The sequence below is a fragment of the Nelumbo nucifera genome, chromosome 7, assembly GCF_055504915.1.
Source record: "Nelumbo nucifera cultivar China Antique chromosome 7, China Antique-T2T, whole genome shotgun sequence".
NCBI lineage: Eukaryota > Viridiplantae > Streptophyta > Magnoliopsida > Proteales > Nelumbonaceae > Nelumbo > Nelumbo nucifera.
Window position 1 is genome coordinate 25793232 of NC_142655.1, and position 24327 is coordinate 25817558.

At 38.7% G+C, this 24327-nt stretch overlaps 2 protein-coding genes across 3 annotated transcripts; one reads left to right on the plus strand and one right to left on the minus strand.

The window, feature by feature from the left end:
- Window positions 1-420: 420 nt before the first annotated feature.
- LOC104593446 (UDP-D-xylose:L-fucose alpha-1,3-D-xylosyltransferase MGP4-like) lies at window positions 421-6675 on the plus strand. Of its 2 annotated transcripts, XM_088891323.1 has the most exons (6): window positions 421-696; window positions 899-1629; window positions 1943-2104; window positions 5801-6016; window positions 6204-6442; window positions 6605-6675. In XM_088891323.1, exons 2-5 carry the CDS (start codon window positions 1150-1152, stop codon window positions 6411-6413), a joined length of 1068 nt encoding a protein of 355 aa, XP_088747449.1. In that variant the 5' UTR covers window positions 421-696; window positions 899-1149; the 3' UTR covers window positions 6414-6442; window positions 6605-6675. The 2 variants fall into 2 exon arrangements, with proteins under 2 accessions (XP_088747449.1, XP_010251585.1); XM_010253283.3 differs by having other exon boundaries at window positions 6204-6665.
- Window positions 6676-12539: 5864 nt separating this feature from the next.
- Window positions 12540-23328, minus strand: LOC104593445 (calcium-dependent protein kinase 1-like). Its single transcript, XM_010253281.3, has 8 exons — window positions 22454-23328; window positions 18536-18679; window positions 17968-18120; window positions 17081-17196; window positions 16804-16971; window positions 13849-13976; window positions 13635-13734; window positions 12540-13054 (listed from the first exon to the last, which is right to left on the minus strand). Exons 1-8 carry the CDS (start codon window positions 23127-23129, stop codon window positions 12971-12973), a joined length of 1569 nt encoding a protein of 522 aa, XP_010251583.1. The 5' UTR covers window positions 23130-23328; the 3' UTR covers window positions 12540-12970.
- Window positions 23329-24327: the final 999 nt, after the last annotated feature.

Sequence of the window (24327 nt, forward strand, 5' to 3'; positions counted from 1 at the left end):
TAGCATAAAATGGTTTAGGCTTCACCGCACACCGCTTCAGATTATGTTGATGATTTCTGCCCTGCCCAACCCAGACCCGTATCAAATCCGCACCTAATGCGGATCGTGGCAGGGCCAAGCAATACCTAGGTATGAATTAATGATACCGGACCCCTTCCCGACCTCCCCCGGCTGAATTTTGATGAATAACAGCAGTTACAAGTATGCCATGCCTTTCGAGTTTCGACGTTACATACAGAACAAAATTATTTGCGACAAGCTTTCAACCGTCCTATTTGATCCGGAGGTGGAGGAGTGGATCTGACAAAAATTCAGGCTAATCATGGGCACCTAATGTGAATGTAATTATCCAGGTCCGAGTCCGACCCATTCATCTCACAACCGGAATGAATGAATCGGCGTGGATGGAGCACTGCGGCCGGAAAACAAAACTGATGTGCACGAGAAAGCGGCGTCGCATATAAGCGGAGTAGAAGGATGTAAACTCAATTTGCTGAATGAATAAATTCTCATCTCTTAGCAGTTAGCACCGACATAGATACATAAATTCTCTTTCTCTCTCTCCTCTGCCTCTCTTCCAGGATTCCGATCTGCCTGTTGAAGTCTTCAAGCGCGTAACTGATCCGTAGAAGTTTCACGTTTCCATAGTTCAGATCTGGTCGAGTCAACTCAAGCTCAAAGAATCCCGGGCTATAGGTAGAAGGATTTGAATTTTGCGCTTCTTCCCTCTTCCTCAATTTCTTTTGTCTCTGTTCAAAGTACTGGATTTTTCTTTCTTTTCCGATACAATTTTTGAGGTTTAGGGATCTCCAATTCTGTAGTCGGCATCGAGTTTTCATTGTACAATCTCATTAAAGCTGGGATTTAGCTGCTCCTTATATAGGATTTTGTTCTACAGATTTCGTCATTTTAAATGAGATTGAACAGATTGGAGCCATTTTCATTGGAAAATTTGTAGTTGTACAGCCATATGAGCTCTTGCCGCAGACAGTTTCTTTCCTTAGTCTCGAAGGGAGAGCGTACCAAATATTAGTTGGTGCTACATACTATCTCGTAGAACTGGTTTTTTTGGGGCTTACAGTTACTACATTTTAGAACTGGTGCCCATTAGCTTGGACGCAGTAGTCACCTCGAAAGGCACAACGCACAATGCCGTCATCTCTTCATCAAAGACAACAGCAGCAGCTTCTGGCGGATCCTTATCCAATTTCACCACGTTCTACGAGCGGTTACCAAAGATCTATCTCTCCCTTCAGCCGAACTGGCCTTCTCATATTTCTGTCTCTTATGGTAGTTCTGGGTGTTCTTTTCCCGTGGATGGACATGATGGAAAGTTTCATTTCAGCCGGTGGGAGCTCGCTTTCGAAATGGCGGGATTACACGCTGGCCCAGGCTGTGTCTTTTGTGGCAAAAAATGGAACAGTTATTGTCTGCGCTGTGAGCCAGCCTTACCTGCCGTTTCTAAATAATTGGTTGATCAGCATTTCCAGGCAGAAGCATCAGGAGCAGGTACTTGTTATTGCTGAGGATTATGCGACCCTCTACAAGGTAAATCAAAAATGGCCCGGTCATGCCGTTCTCATCCCGCCTGTACCCGATACTCAGACAGCTCACAAATTTGGATCTCAGGTACTTCTGGCACTTCTTCCCTAAGTACGTAAGAGGCTGGATGACCACTAATTTTAGCTGTCTTGTTACTGTTTCCATTTTGGATAGCTGAGTTCTTTGTAAACAAAGGATAACCTGATCTATAGGATAAGTTTGGTACTAGCTGTATATTTTGCATTTGACTTGATATAGATATATTTTACTTTTTATTATCTTTACTCTGGTTTAGTTTATTATTTTCTCTTTTTGTTTCTGAGTTCTGACCATTGGAATGATTCGTGTCTATGTTCACCAAGTGGCTTGTTAAATTCCTCTGATTTATCTAATTTGGCAGGGATTCTTCAATTTTACATCCCGCAGGCCTCGCCACCTTCTGCAGATTTTGGAGCTTGGATATACTGTTATGTATAATGATGTCGATATGGTCTGGTTGGCAGACCCGTTTCCCTATCTCCAAGGCTATCACGATGTGTACTTCACAGATGATATGGCTGCAGTATGTACATCCAGCTTCCTTTCCATGATTTTAATTGTTTAATTTCCAAATAGGGGTTGCAGAAGCATGTAGATCAAAACAAGGATACTGAATGCATAATTGCACACTACAAAAAGTCTGCCAACTTTAAATGCATCTAAGCTAGATGTTTGTTCCGGAAGCAAGAGCTCTAGCCTCTATCTATCAAAAAAACACACACACACACACACACCCACACACACACAAAAAAAAAAAAAGAAAGAAAAGAGAAGTAGCCTCTCTAATGTGATGTGGAAATACCAAAGCTTTGACCAATCAGTGAAGATGAAGACCTAGTTATCATCTACCTTCACCTGCTCTAGTCCAACAATAAAGGTCCATTTGGGAGGGGTTAATTAAAACAGTTCAGAATCCACTCAACATTTGGGAGAAGCTTCTTTAGAACTTTATCATTAACATTGAATTTTCAGCATTTAGGAAACTGGGGCTGGCTTTCTGCATTTCAATTGCTCAACTTCCTTTTTGTGCCTTGTAATCCATGAAAGCCAAAATGGCTCCAGGATAACCCTCCCAAATTGGTACTAAGACCTGAATAAACCAATAAGATTTTTCCTACTGCATCTGTGAAAGTCCCCCACCAGGCCACTACCAGCATACACACAAAAGGCCCTACATTACTCCAAGAGCAACCATCAAAAACTGAGCTCCATTGCTCCCTAAAGAGAGTAGGCAAACTTTGAGGGGCTATCTGTGGAAGTAAAAGATGTCTCCACAAGAGGCTGACCCCAAAGTATGCCATAAAAGGAAACATTAAAGGAAAGTCTTTAAATCTTTTTTTTATCAGTATAAATTGTATTAATAATGATGAAAGGAGAACTTCTCTTATATCCCAAACTAGATATAGAGAAGACCATACATAACAGCTCAACATCTGACAGTAGCACTCTATATATAGTACACAAAATAAAAGTATTTGCATTACATCAATACCCAGCCCAGCTGCCCGGGTATACCCACAGTATATTTTCTCTATAAGTCCATCTGCTATTTATTTGCTGATTGAGGTATCCATTTGAATGAGCAGTTCAGATTAGATGCCAAGAATTTTGCTTCTCGGATCACCGACCTTCTGTTTTGTTTTTCATCCAGCTTAGGACCACTTTGCAGTTTCCTTGCACAAGTAAATTAGTCCATCCTGAAGACTAAGCCAGTTTCAGTCCTTGAGCAAGTGCCTGGGACTCGGCTCTTAAGGAGTTTCCTTCCCCTATTGGTCCTGTTGAACTCATCCTTATTAAGTGCTGATCTTTCTCTATCTGATGTTTCGGAGAGTTCACAATGTTTCCACCCTGGTTCCAGTCCGGGTCCTCATGCAGCACTTCTGGAAATTGGTGAAGCCTCTTATGGTTTTCAGGCACTCAATATCCTGATTGCATCAAAGGACTGTCCAAGTCAGTATAGTAGTGAAAACTTTTTAGTTAAGTGGTAGTGGGAAGAGTTGGAGTTGATTTGGGTAGAAAGGAGTTGCAAGCTCCTAGCGTTTCTGACGATTTGGCAGTTTGAAGAGAAATAAAGGTACAAGCAAATCTTATCTTGTGCATGTTACAAAGATTTTTTCACGCCTGAAAGTGGGGATTATTGCTGGCTGGATCCAGCGGCAAGTATAAAAGAGTGTATGGTAGAAGAGGGGTGAATCTGAAATTCACTAGTAAGAAGGTCCAGGGTGGGTTTGTTCTGTTATCCAGAAGATGCTTGGGAAGCTTTCAATTGAAGGGGTGTTGGAAAAGTCTGATTCTTTAGGGGAAGAAAAAGGAGAGAAGGTGGATGATTGTGGTCCCTCAGGTATAGGTATCAAGCCATTGGCTACAGTGGAGGAGGATTCTGGTGGAAGTACGGGTGTAAAGAGTCTTGTGGAGGGACATGGAGGTTGGTAAGGCATTGGACTTGTTTTTTTTAGGTGAAGCTTTTGAAGAATTTGAAAAAAGGAAAAGGGAGAACTACCGAATGGTAATTAATAATATCAAAGGTGAACTACTGAATGGTAATTAATAATATCAAGTGTTGGTTCCTTTTCTGTGTCTCATTCCTCTCCTGTAGTCATTCAAATAGCAGTTATTGTTGGACACATCATCACATCCACATGATATTTTCCCTTTTCAAGTAGAGAGGAGATCATCTAACACAAATAGGTTAAGATATTAACTAGCATCTACCAATGGGCACCAAAGAGGAATAGGATGTGGCTCCAAATTCCTAAAACATAAAAAGACATTATCAATGCCGGTCCTTGCTATTAGGCTCTTGGAAGGGATGGAATGGATACAGACCTAACCTCCAGCAATTTTTGTACAAAGTGGCTTCTCTTAGACTCACGCCCATATTTTTACACTTGTGAGCCTGCGATTTTACCATGTCACCAAGCAATGGCTCCTCCAACAATTCCTAAAACATAAAGGCATATAATAAAGATGTTATAGATCATTTCGTAGCCTTACAAAGAAACATATATGGAGAGATAGAGGCCCAGTTTTCTTTCTTAAGTGAACCACCTGTTAATTTTTTATATTTTGGTGCATGATTCCAACAAAAAATCCAAGGCATGGAGCAAAAGTGCAAAACCTATGGGTTTCTTTAGTCATATATTGCTAGTTGGATCATTTAGTGAGGTTGTCTATATAACCCAAGAATCTTTGATGTGGCAACTTGTTTTGGGACCAAAAGGACCTCAAAAGTCTTTCACACTTTAATCATGAGCTGAATTTCAGGCCATTATGGGTTTTTAAAAGAAATAAAATTGAAAGTTTGAACAGTAATGCAATCTGACAAATTTTCAATACCATGTGGGTATGTAAAGGTGCAAGACTGCACCACACAGTATCTTTAAAGAAAATAGAGATAAAAATGCAAACAAAATTGGGTCTGAAAATATCGTTCAAATATTAAAAACATAAGATGGGAGGCATTTTTCTTGGAGTTGTACGGCCCAAATAGGGCTTATACAGAGCTGCTTGCAGCCCACTCAGGAAATAACCGCATCCTCTTACACTTTTGGTTTCTCTTTTGGGCTGACTTTGCCTTCTTGAATTCTTACACACACTTTTGAGCCTTCAATTTTCTTTTCTTTCCTCTCACTTTTTCTCTCTCTCTTCCACATACTCAGCCCCTTTTTATAGACACTCAAGATGCTTAGACTCCTATAACATTAATACTTACATAACCGATTGACCATTTCTAGCCCCAATAACTAGACTCTTAATACTATTAATGGACACTCTTTTACCTGAAACTCACTCAACCTCCAAACCTTTGCATTTAATGAATTTTCAAATTAACTCCAACAGTATGGAGCTAATTTGGACTTCCAGCACATGGCCAATCCACAAGGTCCCCTATCTGATAGACAGTCTGTATTAGCCACAAGATTCTTCCACATGGGTGAGATCTTGTGAGCTTCCTTGATTGACCCAATTACCAAGGAAACCTTTTACACGTGTGTGTGTGTCTGAGAGAGAGAGAGAGAAAGAGAGAGAGAGAGAGAGAGAGAGAGAGAGATCAAAGTAACCTATCAATGGTGGACTTGCTACCTGACAGCTGCATGATGCATGCATGATGATAGGTAGTCTCCACCTCCCTAAATGTGAGGTCTCATCTATATGTTGCTCACATCATTTTATGGTATTTGTAACTATAAGTTCATAATTTATCCATCGAATGTCACAGGTGAAACCTTTGAATCACTCTCATGATTTGCCACCTCCAGGGAAGAAAGGGCGCACTTATATTTGCAGCTGCATGATTTTCCTGCGACCAACTAGTGGAGCAAAGCTGGTCATGAAGAAGTGGATTGAAGAACTCCAGGATCAGCCATGGTCCAAAATAAAGAAATCCAATGACCAACCTGCCTTCAACTGGGCTTTAAATAAAACTGCTGGACAGGTTTGCTCCCTACTCAATTGCTGTCTCATTTAGTTTCAGATCCAATAGCTGATGTTTTGCCTAATTAAAACCTCAGGCATTACAAATAATACAGTGGATGAGAGAATTTATTTGCTTAATTCATATTATACATACTGGGCTCTTATGTTGACTTGCTGAGAGAGCCATATTTAATGATTTGCTGCAGGTGGATTTGTATCTGCTGCCACAAGCAGCATTCCCAACAGGAGGACTGTATTTCAAGAACAAAACATGGGTCGAGGAGACTAAGGGGATGCATGTCATCATCCATAATAATTATATCACAGGCTTTGAGAAGAAGATAAAGCGGTTCCGTGATTTTGGGCTCTGGCTAGTGGATGATTATGTCCTTGAGTCACCACTTGGCAGGATATGACAAATGGATGAACTCCTTAGCAGAACCAGGTAGACTCCATTTTGAAGTGCCCTTTTGTGGAGAGTTTTAGATAATGAAGCTTTTTTACCTGATCATCTTTCACACGCCTTTTAGTTGTTACGCTTAAAAAAGATTTTACAATTGTTTTAATCTGTAATGGTGCGTGATTCTTTTCTCCTATTTTGATACAGGAAGGCTATTCTTCACTGTAGGCATTTGAAGCTTATTGAATACTGTAACTATTGGCTCTGATAAGATCAGTAAACCATGGAAGACATACCCCCCCCCCCCCTCTAAAGAAAAAAAAAAGAAAAGAAAAATCTAACTATTGTCTTGCGTTCCTCAAGTTGCCAACTTTCTGCCAGTAGGAGGGGGTGCATTGATCTTTCTGCCCCCAACTCTCCTTTGATGAGTGGTTTCACTGTCACCTTACCTTGTTATCCCCAAGGGGCATTACCCAATGTTAGTCCTGTCTATCTGGATAAGAAATATTCATCATCGTGGATTGCAAGGGTCAAGAACGAGAATCAAAGTTATGTCTAGGAATCAAAATGGCTAAAAGGGTATTTGCTGATATTGTAGTATCAAGCAGCGTTGTAAAAAACAGATCCAAAGGGAATCACTTTTTTGTCCACATGTTAGATTAGTGGTTCAGTCATTTGGGTCAAATAGATTAACTTACAACATCTTAAATTAAATAATAAAAAAATATGAAAATTGAGAAATTATAAAAAACATAAAATTTTTGAAAAAAAAAATGGCTGTCTTTAATATATAATATTTTATCATATTGAATAGAAAGAAGTATGATAAATGAGAATTGTTGTTGTTAATGGTGGGAATGATTAAAAAACAGAAAGAGAATTAATGTTTAGCACATAATTTGTTGACTGGGTCAAATAGTTCATCGGTTCAACCAGTCATATCATTGGGTCATTGATCGATAATGATAAAATTTTTTTGCAAGTAAGCAGTTCAGGGGTAAAAAGCCAGAGATTTGGCTGGGTGATAGGTTGTTGACCGGTCTGGCCAATATGTTTGACTAGAGGTTGAGAACATTGGTACCAAGTAAACATGCAATTAGTTTTACTTGTATAAAAAAAAAAGTAAGAATGCAATTATTAATAAAAATGACATCGATTTTGGTCAGTGCAAAGTCCTTTATACGGGAGATGTTCCCAATGCATGGTGGGATGTGCCTGTGAGGTCATGAGTCACCATCTCACTTCTCTCAATGCAAGATTGTTGCAATAAGCTGTTCAAATCTGATGTGAGCATGGGCTCCAAATTCAACATAAAGACAGCACCCCCAAGGGTAAATACGAAGTCTTAATGCTTAGTTTGGAAAGAGTATAAATGCAAAAGTGCAAAACCTTATATTTTGTATGTATTTGCACTACATATTTGCATTTGTACTCCTAAACTGAGCCTAAGTTACAGAGTCAATGGTTGATCGCGCGTGATCTCATGTAATCATTTTTATTTTTACTCTACATTAACTTCCCTAGTACTGACGTAAAAGTAAACATGAGAATTTGTAACTAATATTGATTTTTTCACATATGAAGGGATTCAAAGCATCGATGCTCATTGTTTCTTATATTCAACGTCTCGGTATCAACATTGATACTTATTGTTTCTCACTTTTTCAATTTGAAAGCTTTAATGTAAAATTATGTTGTTCAGGAGCTGGATTCGCATATTTTACCATGCCACCAAAAAAATTTAGTGTTCATCTGGGAGAGCTTTCACACAACAGCAGCTCACATGCAAGGTAGGCCCCACATGGAAAGCCTTAAAAACATGTTTGGTGGAAAATCCAAAAAGTTAATGTGCGTATATGAGCTGAAAAATCAACTTTCCGGTAAAAGATTTTTTTGGTAGATCATCAGAAGCAGTTCACTCAACACAGGCCAATCATGCTGAGGCCCTCCCAAAAAGACTCTAAAAATACTAGAGTACCAAACTCCACAGCATCCCATCAAATCAGCATATGAATCAAACAATAAATGGGTGCACCCTACATTTATTTTTAGATGAAGGTGCACCCTATAAAAGCATACCGTGCTTGATGGTGATAATGCAGAATTTCTGCATCATAAAACTTGCACCTAGTTCGACTATGATATGGAAAAGATATGATATCTTAAAATCTTCTGACCAATCAACTAGAATCATAAACATGATAACCAATCAAATGTTATTTATCAAAATTCATGGGTGGATTTTGATTGGTCAATAAAATATCATGTTCTGTTTTCATTTTTCTTTTGCAAGGGACGTAATCAATAATAGGTTTTGATGTGAGGAGGCAGTTTAAACTATTTCCATATGATGACAGAAGTTGAACTCGAGATACTATAGCTCCATACAAAATAGAGATCTAGAGGCTGTAACTTGAAATATTTGGAGGACAAATCTATATTACTATTAAAAGTGTGAATGACTTTTAGATTCACTTCTTTTTTTACTAAAATATTCCTATTTTTTGAATTCAATCCCTTTTTATTATGAAGGCAAAAGACAGTAAATTGAACAATTACTTTTATTAAATTCATTTTATTCTCTCTTATTAAGTCCTATATTTAAGGCATCAATTTCCATTTCTTCTCATTAAATATTATATTCAAGATGCATTAAATAAATGAACTTTATGGACTTTTCTTGGTTAAAACCACTTATGAATTTGGTCCCTCTAATTGTATAGGCAAAAAATAGTTTAGAGTACTATTACTTTCTACTTCATTCAATTCCCTCTCTAAACATATTGACTCCCATTCTCTCTCCTTAGATACTTTTTTTTTTGGAACATTTTTGTTTTTCACCAATAAATTCTAATAATCAAATCTATATCCAATATTTTTAATAATATAAAACATGTAAAAAACCAACACAAAAATAAGGTACTCTTTTGTCTAAGTGGTGGGTAAGTAATTAGGCCATCCACATCAGATGGATCAACTAATGGCCTCAAAGTTAAATAATAAATTTTAAAAATAAATAAAATATAAATATTACAAAAATTAAAAAATATATATATATATGAAAAATTTTAAACACATCTCTAATATTATATTTTTATCATTTTAAAGAACAAATATAATAAGCAAGAGGTATTTTTATTAATGATGAAAATAAAATGCAAGATTTAAAACTAACTCACAAACAAAACTATTTTCCTATTCAAAATAGACTTTTCTATTTTTCATGTTAGGCCCAAAACTAATTATCATATAAAGAATTTAATATGTGGAATGGGGAGAGACCTCATGGCACTATTCTTATGCTACAGTCAAACCAAAAGTATGTCAATCTTAGGTTGTCCTAAATCTCATCAGTTTGCTAGGCACAGAACTGGAACAGGCACTGGAAGCAATTTTCAATTTTCCAGTGTTTTGCAGTACACCATGCCATGCCAAATGATATTGCTTCCAATATTTCAAGCAAGAAGACAGACCAAACAGCAACCATACCAAGAGAAAACAAACATAATTGTACAAAAATACTTGGTTGTTCTTTAATCTAGTTTGTAAAGAACACAAAAGAATGGAGTGGTCTGTAAGCTGGAATTGGAAAAGGCTTATGACTTGGTGGACTGGGAGTTCTTGAGGAAAGTTTTAACTAAATTCGAGTTTGGGGCTAGATGGTGTAAGTGGATCATGGGTTGTGTCTAGAATTGTCATTATTCATTGCTAGTGAATGGGACAGTGGTAGATTTCTTTCCAGCCGGTAGGGGTATAAGACAAGGAGACCCCCTTTCTCCTTTCTTGTTCATTTTAATTGTGGAGGTCTTGGGGAAACTGATTCACAGAGCAGATTCTAGGGGGCTCATTAGAGGCTGGAGGGTTGGGAGGGTGGAAACCCCCCTCACTCACTTACAGTTTGCTGATGACACAATTCTGTTTTGTGAAGGTGGTAATGTGAGGTTTATCATGAACTTAAAGTCGGTGATACAACTGTTTGAGCAAATGTCCAATTTGAAGGTTAACCTTGAGAAAAGTTGTGTAGTGGGGGTGAATTTGGAGGAGGGAGAGATCAGGGAGAGTGCTGAATTGCTGGGGTGTGAAGTTTCGGGGTGGCCTCTGAACTACTTAGGATTACCATTAGGTGATAATCCCAAGAGAGAGAGTTTCTGGAACCCGGTGATGGAAAGGTTTGAAAAAAGATTGGTATCCTAGAAAAAGAACTACCTCTCTCTTGGTGGGAGAATTACACTAGTTAAGGCCACGCTTGCTAACTTACCCATCTTTTTCATGTCAGTGTTTAAAATCCCAGTGAAAATTGCTAACATATTAGAGAAGATAATGAGAGATTTCCTGTAGGAGCCGGGAGAAGAGAAGAGGGATCATAGAGTTAGTTGGGAGATAGTGTGTAGGAGTAAGTCGTGTGGTGGTTTGGGGCTTGGGAGTATTAGAAGAAGGAATATGACTCTGCTGCGGAAGTGGTTGTGGAGGTTTCCTATGGAGAAGGAGAAGCTATGGGCTAGAATAGTGGCAAGTATTCATGGGCTTGAGCACAATGGATGGGACGTTGGAACCAGAGCTAGGATCACAAGCAATTCTCCTTGGAAAGCCATTCATGACCTGCTACCAGTTTTCATTCCTAATATCAGGTATGACTTGAATTCCGGTAACTCCATAAAATTTTGGGAACAAACCTGGGTGGGGAGCGCCCCTCTAAAGGATCAGTTTCCGTCTGTATGCTCTTTCTAATTTGAAAAATGAGCCGATCTCGTCTTTCACCACCCCGTCCTCTTCCACTTCTGGGATTGGGTGGAACTTGGGTCTAAGAAGAGATTTGAGGGACTCAGACCTCGACTGTATTTCTAGCCTTCTTGCACTTCTTGATAACGTTGTCTTAGACCCCACTAGGGCGGATTCCAGAATTTGGACACTTAACCCTAATGGAATTTTATCTTGTGCTTCGTTCTTCAAAGTCTTAAGTCAGTCCACCAATCCTACATTGTCCCCTTTCCCTGTTGGTGAGGTTTGGTGCAGAACAATACCTCCTAGGGTTGGTAATTTTTGTTGGAAGCCTATCTGAAAAGAATCAACACTAGTTATCTACTCCAAAAGAAGAGACCCAATACTTGCTTGTCACATCAGTGGTGTGTTCTGTGTAAAGCAGATGGGGAGACTGGTTTTCACCTAATGGTGTCTTACCACTTCGCGAGGTCATTGTGGGATTGGGCTTTCTCCTTATTTAGATGCAGTTGGAATCCCCCACCAGACATGCAGGGCCTTTTCTCACCTTCCTTTTTCAAGTGGCGGTTAAAAAGGGGAAGGACAATGTGGAGAGGACTAAGGGCTACAGTATGTTGGACACTGTGGGAAGAAAGAAACTCTAGGATATTCTCAGAAACTCAAAGAGGAACAACAGATCTGAGGGCTATCATACATTTTAGGGCGGTACAGTAACTGAAATCTTTGAAAATATTCGCAGATTACACTGTGAATGACATGTTGAGGAAGTTGGGTGAAATTGCAAATTGCACGCAAACCAAATCAGTAATGAGTGTGGCTTGGACCCCCCCCCCCCCCCCCACCTAGTGGATTCTTGAAGTTAAACTTTGATGGATGCAGTAGGAGAAACCCGGGACAATCGGGGATCAGGGGTGTTTTTAGAGATGAAAATAGAGTCATCTCTGTTATGTTCTTAGGCCCAATTGGAGTGGGTGACTCCCTTAGAGCTGAGATATGTACAGTTATGGAAAGAGCCCGGAAAGCTAAAGAATTGAACATCAAGAAACTTATAATTGAAGGAGATTCAGAGGTGGTAATAGGGTGCCTGACTAAAGATCAAAATGATTTATAAAAGTATAATAATGAGAAGAGGAAATTCAAATGGCTGGTGCGGGAGATGGAAGTTAAGACATGTTGGATTAAAATATCAGCTAATTCCCTAGCTAACGGCTTAGCAAAACAAGGGGCAGAAAGGGATTCTTTGTTTTAGGCTAAGCTGTAACGTTAGTGTCTTTGTATCTTTGTATTTTCTTTTTTCATTTTTTGAAGATATTTGTGACTCTTGGAAGATAAGTGTGTTTGTCTTCCACTTGTAAATTTTCTACCGATGAATTAATGAAAGTGTTATTGATAAAAATAAAAAAAAAAAGAACACATCATAAAATTGGACTGTACAATCATCCCTTCTGTTTTTCCTTTTTCATTTTATCATTGTTACTACTTTGGGAGGTGAGAACGTATTGACATATCTGTCCCAGGGCAGGGTTGTGATACAGAGAGGGGGACCATTTGAGCTGTGAGGTCCTCGCCTAATCCATAGAGTTTGTACTTTGTACCCTAATCCTTCAGTCTTCTATTGGATCCTCCCTGCTTCCCCACCAAACAAATCATACGCTATCCTGCAGAGTCGTGCACATGTAGAGGACTAATCCCTCAAATTTTCAGAAGGGTGTGCAGGGAATTACAAACCATTTAATAAGAACCGACTGCAATGGTTATCAAACACGCAGCCATAAAACTGCAAGTCTGCAACACAATTCACAGGCCAAATGAGGTTGAACTAAAGAGCATTAAATCACCCAACCAAGTCGTTAATTATTTTCGGCGTCTGTTGGTGGTCAACTCAGGATTGCCTTTCCTCATCATGGCAACAAACTCATCATAGTTGATTCTTCCATCCTGGAAGATAAGAGGCAAAAGAGTCAGCATCAAGGAATTTCTGACAAGTGATACAAAAATCAGCAGTAAGGAATTTATCCTTCTTTGACAAATTATTACAGAATTTATGCCATGTAATCCCTCAGAGACAAATATCCAACTTTTTATTTATTTTCTAGGAAGACATTCCACAAGCTTTCTGCTCTTCCTTTTTTTTTCTTGATAGTTGATTTTCTCTTAATTGCTTTATTATTAGTGCTACTTTTCTCTTAATCTTTGAGCATTTAGTTTACATGTGAAGTAGCAAAACCTATATTGGCTTCACTAGAAATACTGAACCAGACAATAAATATAACTGCCAATAAGAAGAAAAACAAACAGGAGCTTATACTATCTTTACTAGGTCTTTGGGTGCAGGTGGTTGGATGGGCTAGTTCATTGAGTAGCTCTAATGGTTGCCAGACTGCAACATCAGTAGGATCAGTATCCCATTCTTATCCAAAGATTGGTTTTTATTTAATGGACTCACCTCTAAATTTCCATCAATTTGAAAATAATTGGACATAAGAAAACAAGCACATTTCAAGTATACAAGACATACATGATCTGTGTCAACTTCTGCAATTATTTCCTTTATTGTTTTTGTATCACCCATATTATACTTCTTAAGGGCTTGCTCCAATTCCTCCATTGTGATGTACCTGAAAAGATAGGAATGGAAAACAAATCAAACATGGAGACACGCAAATAACAGCATTAACAGCTTCAACAACCACTCTTTATAATAAATATGAAAGTTTCAGGAAAAAATGAACCCGCTCTTGTCTTTGTCAAAATATTCAAAGGCTTTATATAGATGCTCTTCCTTCTCCATTCTATTCATGTGCATTGTAGCTGTTATAAACTCAATATAATCAATGGTTCCATTTCCATCAACATCAGCCTGACAAAGCAGACAAGAGTTGTATTTAGTTATCCATGCCAAATCATAAAATTGTAGATGACTTCCTACATGTATAAAATATATGTGGAAGAGTTAGGCTGAAGAAAGCAGCTCTAGATGCAAATTCAGATGAACTCTAACAATCATGGTGTCAAGAAATAATAACCAATTTCTACCAAAAAAACAAAGAAGTAATAACCAATTTCTTTTATCTTGGCGTCTTTGTTTTCAGATAGAGTGCTGATTGGAGCACATCTCTTGTGAAAAGACAAAAGGTGTCCCCCTTAAAGTACATAGATGCATAGGGGTGCCTATCTTTTCAAAGCATCACTTTTTGTCTACTCACTAGGGGCTGTGCCCCCTTTATCAAAAATGGTATCTGTTCTAGTCACAACTCTTTCAGATTTTATTATTTTTATTTGTATTTGTCTATCCACATGTAATGTCCCAACCGTGTACTTGGTTTTTTTAATTCATATTGTATGGTTACATGAATAATTATCTAGTATTCATTTTATATAACAAGACCAACATCTTTCTCATTGTTTGGGTAAGATGATATTTTTTTGACAAGTAACAAATAAATTTTATTAATATGAATAAAAAAGTACAATGGATTGTCCAAGCCAGAGATTACAAACATCATAGGCATTCTCAACCCCCAAAAAAAGATTCTTGCTCTGAACCCCTTGTTTTACTAATCCGACTGCCAGCTAATTTGCTTCCCTGTAAACCCATTGAACATTTATTACCCTGCCCCTTTTGAGCTCTTTTATCTGTTTTAGCAAATTTCTATACATCAAAGGCCAGCTTTCTTGTTTTTGAATCCACCCCACAACTACTTTTTTTTTTTTTTTTTGATAAATGATCCCATGACTACTTTAGAACCACCCTCTACAATAATGTTAGTGTAACTTTTCTTTCTAGATAACCTCAACGCTTGCAAGAACTGCAGCTCTAACTGCAGAACCATGGCCCTTTACTCGGGGCCCAATTGGGGTGGGAGATTCATTAAGGGCAGAAGTAATGGCTTTACTTCAAGGTTTGAGACTGGCGAAACAATGGGGAATGCAGCAATTAGAAGTGGAAGGAGACTCCAAGCTGGTAATAGGGTGGATGCAATCTGGAAACTTGGGAGTTTGGTCTCTTAGACAGCCTCTAAGAGAGATTATTAGCTTAGCAAGGGAGACGGGGGTGCACTTTAAATGGGTAAGAAGGTCAGCAAATGGAATGGCTGACACTTTAGCTAAGCAAGGAATTACTAGGGAGGCTTTGTTTTGGGCTTGTTTGTAAGTTTTTGTTTTTTTCCATCCATTTTGTGGGTGATAAGTCTGTAATCGTTTCAATTCTCTAATGAAAGTTACTGTTTCCTATCAAAAAAAAAAAAAAGACCTAAAAAGATTGCTATTGGTACCTTACTGTCCCTGAATGCTCCCCCTATCCCTATTCGAGAGAAACCCAGGTTCCCCCTGCTAAACCCATCAAAATTTAGCATGCTGTGTCGTAGTGGTGGAGCCCACCAATTATGCACTAAAGTTCTGCCACTGCTAGACTGAGCAATCTGATGCCAATTCCTGACAATGCCATCAACAGAAAAAGGGTTAAACAAGTGCATTGTTCTAACCTAATGAGCTACTTTCCTGGTGATGGAATCAATGATAGCTTCCCTTTCATGGGAGTCATCTCTAGTAGGACTGAAGAAGTTGCTGAAAATAGTCTTCACATGAGGAAGGGTGTACATTTATATAATAAAATTAAAGAAGTTTCCCTTCAGCCACTACCTTCCACATTGCCAATGTATACATGCATTAATTTTCATCTAGGGTGATTCATTGGGTGAAGACTTTGAAATCTTTGAAGGAATATCACCTGCGGATCTGATAAGGAAGTGGAGGGAAGTGGCTGACCCTGCTCCATTGAAAATCGTTGTTAGACCTTCCTGGACCCCTCCTACTAATGGATTTATCAAGCTGAATTTTGACGGTAGTAGTGAGGGCAATCCAGGACCTTCAGGTATTGGAGGTGTCTTCAGAGATTAGGATGGTTTCATTAGGGCTCTTTTCTCAGGCCCTATTGGAGTGGGTGACTCGTTGAGAGCTGAAATCTATGCTGTAATGGAAGGAGTTCAGAAGGCCTAGGAATTAAATATTTCCAAGCTAATAATTGAAGGGAACTCAAAGCTTGTTATTGGATGGCTTCAAAAGGAGGAGATGGGCTGGTGGGATTACATCAATGAAAAAAGGAAATTCAGGTTCCTAACTCAAGGCATGGAAATTCAGCTGCATTGGAGTAAGAGAGATGCTAATTGTTTGGATGATGTTTGGGCCAAGCAAGGAGTGGAGAGAAGCAATATTTTTCTGGGCTATATTGTAATTTTCGTTTTCACCTATTGGGGGGAGCTAAGAAAGTTTATCTCCCTTCCTCTCTTTGTAATTTCTTGATTTTTATTTAATGAATCTCATTCAGTTATTGATAAAAAAAATGTATACATACATTGAGAGATTAGTTGATAGATCACAATTTTAACTATCAGAATTAATATTACAGCTTAGACTACTGGAAATATTCAATAGATATTGACAAGGAATTGGGGGCATGGCGAATCAGCACTTTCAAATCAATGTAATTCTTCAGCTTCATTCCAGCCAATCACTAGAAGGTCAGATCAATGAACTGAATTATTCAAACTTTTTCTTTTGGGTTGGGAGTGGGAGGTAGGTTTACAGATATATCATGATATTATTTATCTATGTACTTCCAGACATGGGAGAAAAGGATATTAATGCATCAGAAAAATTAGCTTCAATTTAAGATTAGGAGATCCTACCGCTTCCATCAACTGCTTGACTTCAGATTCAGAAACCTTGGTACCCAATTTTGGAAGACCCACTTTCAATTCCTCAAAAGTGATTGTTCCACTGTTATCTGTGTCCATGGATTTGAACATCTCTTTCAACCCCATGATCTCCTCTTCAGAAAGATTTTCTGCAATAACCTGGTAGAGGAAAAAGAAGAAAGGGGGCACACAAAGGGGGGAAAACTCAAAGAAGGTTCCATCTTCCATGCATTTTGAAGTAAAAAGCATAAAGAGCAGCTACCCTCACCTGTAGAGCTACTTTTTTCAATTTGTTCATTGCCCTGAATTGCTTCATTCTGGTTAGAACAGCAATATCAATTGGCTCGTCAGATGCATCCCCATCTTCTCTGATCCATGGATGGCCTGCATTTTATTTTTGGCAGTCAAACTTCTGATTCTAGCTTCAGACTATACACACACACTCAAAGACATGTATGTTCTATGTGCAAATACATATTCCATTTCCTTCAAATAGTGGAGAAACCTGGAACAGTGTTTAGAAGACAGGATCCTGTCTTATTGAAGTCCTATATTAGATGGTACACATACAATAGATGAAGATTATAGCCTCGGAGTGTAACCTACCTAGAAGATTTCCAACAGAGAAGTTTACTGACTTGATGATTGTAACTGTCCAATAAAGAGGCCCTGTGATGGAATAATGGAATAGATCCTGTATACCCTCCTTATTTGCACTTGGGTTAGAATTTATGCCTAGAGCATGTAATCTACCAAATCCAAAGAAAACAAAATCCTAATCCAAGTACAAGGGCCTAAAGGGTGAGTAGTAGAAACAACGCAATCAAGCACTTTTTAACAGTCCATTTTTAGATGATACAAAAAACGTGAAAGGTAAGAAAGCTATGATCAGACACTCGGGCCAGTTTTGATGTCAGATATTACTAGATAAGGGTCCATCTAATGGTTGAACACAACCTACCAGCATGTTTTTCACGTGCCAATTTACATATCCATGTGATGAATAGTCTTAATAAATATATTCTATCAGAGAATTGTATGCATGGAGTAGGCATAACCTTTTTCCAGTGACCATAATAGACATCACATAATCATGGCTCATACCAATACAACCATCTGGCTCATCCCTGAATATTTTGAAGAGTTAAAGCTTACTTAGAACTTCAACTGCAGAAATCCGCTCGTTTGGATCAGCCCGTAGCATTTTCTTCACAAGATCTTTAGCACTACTAGATATGGAAGGCCAAGGATCAGATGAGAAATCAATATTTCCTCGGAGAACAGCATCAAAAATACCCTGCTCATTCTCTGCAATAGAAAGGAAGGTGAGCAATAAGTAATATTAAAACTGCCAATATTAACCATTGAGCAATATTCAATATCAGAAAATTGGTAAATAAAAGATGGACATGAGATTCATCAGTCTTGATAAAATAAATCATTGGCAATGTTCATTAAGCTATTGCACTTCTAACCACCCAACCATTGACTTTTTCCCTTGCAGTTCCAACTCTAAATTCATTCACCTTTTCCTAACAGGTCTAATTCTAGAAACATATCAGAAAGTTTAGATCCTCCAAACATTGTTATTGTCAGTCTACACCTCAGACTAAACTGGGTGAAGATTTGGACTGGACAGCTTGCAAATCAATAGTAAGGAGGGGATATGGGATCAACCAAGCTCCATGGATGTTTTCCTCAATAATATGGATGGAGTAGGTACCTCCCCAGAAGGGTGGAACCCCGCTAAGAAGAATGTATAGTATCACTCCAGCACTCCAAATGTCAGCTTCAGTTCCATAATTCCGTTGCAGGACCTCTGGAGCTACATAATATGCACTTCCAACAAGATCTCTAAATACTTCTCCTGCAGACCACATAAACATTAGCAAAGCTTAAAACAATCTTGTTAGAAAATGCATTAGGAGTTTCTATTTTCTCCTCTAAGTAACTATGAGAAAGCTTTATGATATGCAAATAACAGCAATGATTTTTTTTATCAGCAACTCAAAGAATTTTATTTTAAAACTTAAAGAGAGAGAGATTACAACAAGAAATTGTTAGGAATAAAACCCTTTACAACAAAAAAGTCCCACCACCCTTTTAACATTGAGACCAAAACAAATGATGTCTATATACTCCTTGCTTAGCTAATCCATCTGCCAACCCATTAGTGGACCTCCTAACCCATCTTACATGAATTTGCACTTGTCTTGACAGCAACTTGAACTGCCTGAATTCATTTCTGAATTGCCATAATACTCTTTCTCTCTTTTTCAACCAACCAATGACTATTTTTGAGTCCCCTTCTACAATCAGCCTTGTGATTCCTATTTCCTTAGCTTTTTGGACCCCAACAATAGCAGCCATGAATTCAGCTCTCACTAAATCACCCTGATCAATAGGCCTTGAAACAACCCACAAATGTTCTCACTCACATCTTGAATCACTCCTCCAATCCCAGAGGGTCCCGAATTGCATAAACTACTTCATTCAAAATTAAGTTACATCCACCCACCAATTTGGGGAAACCATACCTCCAAGAGCTTTTGTCAAAGCACTCTCACCATTCAACTTACACAAAATGCACCAATTTGGCCTTTTCTTTTGCAACAGATAGCACGTATTAACGCACCACTAGGGGTGGCCACGAGCCGATCCTTTCACGATCTATTCGAGCTCGGCTTGACTCGGTTTAAACCGAACTTTGAGCTCAATTCGAGCCCAATATATAGGCTCATTTGCTAATCGAGCCCGGTAAAGCTTGGCTCGTGAGGCTCATGAACATAGTATTTAATAAATATTTTTTATTATATATACATACATACATATAAATATATATATAATAAATAATTTTATTATATATACTAATATTTTTATTTTTCATGTATAATAGTAAATAATTTTTTAATTCTTATTTTCTTGTATGTAAAATAAAAATAATTTTTATAATTCTTAATTTTTTGTCTAAAAAATAAAAAATAATAATTTTATACATATAATTTTTATTTTTCAAAAATACTTGGCTTAAAGTCGAGCTCAAGCCGAGCCAAGCTCGAGCTTGATACTATTCCTGTGAGTCGAGCTCGAATAGCCAAGTATTTGGCTCAGCTCCACTCGAATCCACCCTTACGCACCACCCATGATAAACTTCTCAACAAAAGGCATTGACTTTTGGAGGGATAGGGGCACACCAAAATTCTTTCACAAGAAAGGTATGGGGAGAGGAAGTGGCCACAAGGGAAGAGAAAAAGAATTTCCAGGTAAACAACCCATAGGGACTAAGAGACCAAACTCAACTATCATCCGTTGAATCATCAAAAACTAGGTCATCCAAAATATTTAACGGGTTAGACACTGAAGACATTTTAGACTCTCTAAGGTTTCCCACTAGCCCCAAATTCCAATCCTCCCGAGAAGAGGAACGAGACCCAAAGAATTCAAACACAGGTTTCTCTTTAAGGCTTGAGAGAGCATACAGATAAGGAAACACATCTTTCAAGAAGAGATCCCCAACCCATACATCTTCCCAAAATCTAATCCTATTACCAGAAGGCAAATCATACCTGATATGCTTAAGGAATTGAGAAAGAAGGACAACTTGACTAGCCCTTTGCAGAATACCAGCATCCCATTCATTCCTAGAAAACCCATGAACACTTGAAACCACTTTATGCAACAATCTATCATTCTCCAAGGGGAAGCACCACAACCACTTACTTAAAAGAGCAAGGTTTTCCCACTAGTGTTTCCTAAATCCAACCCACTCTTCTTTCCTTTTGACAAGCTTCTCCCATCTTACCAAATGATCCTTCTTTCTGTCTCCTAGTTCCCAAAGAAAGTTTCTCATCAATTTTTCCACTTCACAATAAGATAGACATGAAGTACATAGAAAGGTTAGTCAAGGTGGATTTTATCAACGTGATCCCCCCACCCTAAAGAGACGTAATTCCTTATAATTTTTCTTAACAGCCAGGATAGATATAATAGCTTGTAACTAATTCCAATATGAAACATTACAAGGATTGACTAGGGTGCTTGCAATTTGTTTGTGAACATGTCATCATATCAAGAATGGAAGGTGAATGAAACCAAGTGTTGAACTATTTTAGTTTGATATGTTTAACAACATGAAGAAAAGAAGAGAGTATTAAAATATAATGATCTGCATATGTGGAATTACCATCTTTTGCAGCATCATAAGCAACACCCAAGAAAAAATATCCGCTTGCTTCTATTAAAAATTCATCTTGTGTTATGCTAATGGATCAAATCTTTTGTAATTTTACTAATTTGAAATGATGCTATGGTGTGAACTATTGTTCGTTCTTAGGTAATGTCAACTACATCAACTCCATTGGAAAAAAATCTAAGCGATGACAACTTTTTCCCTTTTCTTTTGATAGAAAAATTGTTGGTTGTAGAATATTTTGTTGGTTAGCAGGTTACAAAGGGAAGAAACCATTGCTTGGTTAATGGTAAAATCTCAGGTTGACAAGCGTGAGAATGCAGGATGGAATCTAGGAGCAGCCACTTCGTGCAAAAAAATGATGAAAATTAGGTCTATATCCATTCCATCCCTCCCAAGACCTAGATAGCTGGGACCAACATTGGGAATGGCCTTTTAGCAAATTCTTAGTATTATATAAAAAAATGCCAAAAAGTATTACAAATGAAGCAAGTCTAGCCAAACATTGATGAATTAAATTAAGATTGTCAAACATGTTACATTACATTTATGACTTAGAAGTAATTTCGAGTTTATTGCAAGTTTTTAGTAAACTGCAGGATAAAGTATAGAGAAACTACCCTGCACTTTAGGGTAATGACACTTAAGTCCCCAAATTTTCATTTGCGCAGCAAGCTACCTTATACTTTCAAATTCCAACACTCTGCTCCCGCTGTTGACATTCTGACAGTTTGAACTTGTATGAGACCATTTTTGCCTCTCTTTTGTTGCATCTCCAAAACCCAAGTTTTGAATTTTTCCTATCTTTGAACTCTCCTTTGTCTCTCTCTTACACATATGAAAAGAAAAAAATGGAAAGAAGATATGAAAAGTTCAAAACTTGGGTTTTGGAGATGCAATGAAAGAGAGGGTAAAATGGTCTCACAAAAGTTAAAAACTGACGGAATGAACAATAGTGTTGGAATGGTAGCTCTCCGTGGCAAATGAAAGTTTGGGTACCTAAGTGTCACTACCCCCGGAGTACAGGGTACCTTTCTGTATTTTACATTTCCACCCTAAAATGTAAGCTATAAAAGCACCTCAACGTGCAGAAGTCCCACAGCGTTCTAACTATAATCGATACACTTGACCAAGTTTGAAGATGCAAACAAGTCATGAACTTATGCCTCAGGAACGTTAAGCAGCAGAATGAGCTACACACTCGACACGTATTTAATTCAGACAACAAGTCAAAGGCATTTACAAAATCAATTCATACATCAACACAGTGTATGGTAGTGATGAGCATTCCTACACACTGTTTACCGAGAAGACTCCCAACGGTCTCTGAACTAAATTATTTTGTCTCCTTGATTAAATCATGAGTTATCTTTGAAAAAAAAAATGTTTCCATGTCAGGTTTTACATGTACTCAGTGATTGAGAGAAAGAGGAAAAGAAAGCGCGAAATTACCGGGTTTGAAGAACGCCGATAGCCCAAAATCTATGGCCTTCAAAGGGGAATTCTCGTCCTTACCGAGAAACAAAAAATTTTCCGGTTTAAGATCCCGGTGTATCACCCCCATAGAATGGCAATAATGAACAACGGTCACGATCTGACGGCACAACGCTGCGGCCGCTCGTTCAGAGTAATGCCCCTTCAGGATGATTCGATCGAACAGCTCACCACCTTCACACAGCTCCATCACCAAATTCACCGAGTGATGATCCTCATACGCCCCCTTCAACTCCACTATGTTACGGTGGCCCGTCAGGTGGTGCATGATCTGGACCTCCCTGCGGACGTCGTCGATGTCATCGCGGTTCACCAGCTTACGAGTAGCAATAGATTTACAGGCGAATTGCTCTTTGGTCTCCTTGTGCGTGGCTAAACATGTAACGCCGAACTGGCCGCGACCGATCTCGCGGCCAAAAACATACGTGGCCCGAACATCTTCCATCGGACGGCCGAGGACGCGTCCGGTTCCTGAGAGTGGACGGTGAACGGCGCTTGGTGGTTGGGGTGGCCCCTGATGCTGGTTTGGAGGAGTTGGGGTAGTGGGTTTATCATCGGGACGCACGCTAATGACGTTGATTGGAGGTGGCGGATGCCGATCGTCGTTGGACGGTAAGCCGTTGCAGTTTCCCATCTCCGACAGTAAAGCAGACGGTGTGACTTGGGAGAGAAATACAGGGAACTAGTCTGACAACGAGTCGACTCGTTTGGATTCAATACCTTTCACTTTCAGACATCGAAATCGAGGTCTGAGACTGAGACCCGAGGGAAGAGTTTACTGTGTGTGTAGTGTGCAACTCACTAACGCCCAGAAAACACTCGGGATCTGCTGCTTTGGTAGCAACGATCAACTGTCCTTTCCACGTGTTATATTGGCCACGTGTTATTAGCCCAAGATTTGTGTAGTCGTGTCTCGTGTACGGCGGAGGATGGTTTCACCGAGTCCGGATCTACTCTCACGGAGCGCGCCTTACACCGACCCCACACCCACAGCATGTTGTGGCCTCATGTCTTGAACATCTCACTACTGGAACGGGATCTGAGGCTCACTACTTGTATTTGTTATTCATGAGTCGGATGTGGCTATGAGGTCGATGTGAGGCGCGCTGTTTATGGAGCAGATGGCAATTTTTTTTTAAGGCAAAGCAGATCCCAATTCGGTTTTATTGTTTTAAAACCAGAGAATGACCCCGTAATAACTACGGGAATATTATTTTGATTTTTTTTATTTATGTATTTTAGTAAATTTTGTTTTATAATAAATTTAGGTTATTATTTTATTTATTTTTTATATATATATATATATATATTTGTTATTAAGTTTTATTTATACACAAAAATGAGTTTTCGTTTTTTTTCTTGGTAGGGATAATAATTACTAACTTATTTTGGAACTGAGGGTCTATTCGTTTGTTTGGAAGTCTGACATGTCCGTTTGCTCAGAAGTTTGACATCTAAAAGTGCAATAATTATATTAAGAGGTATCAAGGTTTAAAATTTCAATATGATACATCAGATACGGGACATATTGTATCGTATCTTTGAAAAGTAAATACGGGATACACATGGAAATTGGACATTTCGTTCATGTGTATCAGACCCATATCGGGTATATCGATAGTGATGAAGGGAAATTTGGCCCGACCTCGCAATCGCCCGACACGTGGCAAAGGCAAGCAACTCGGGACAGTAGAGCGCCCGAAGCGAACATCGGAAGCAAGTCCAAGCTCACTACCGAGCCCGAACTCTAGACCGCTCTACTGAGTCCAAGCTCCCTACCAAGAGTCCGAGCTCCCTACTGGGAGCCCGAGCTCCCTGTTAAGGGTCCGAGC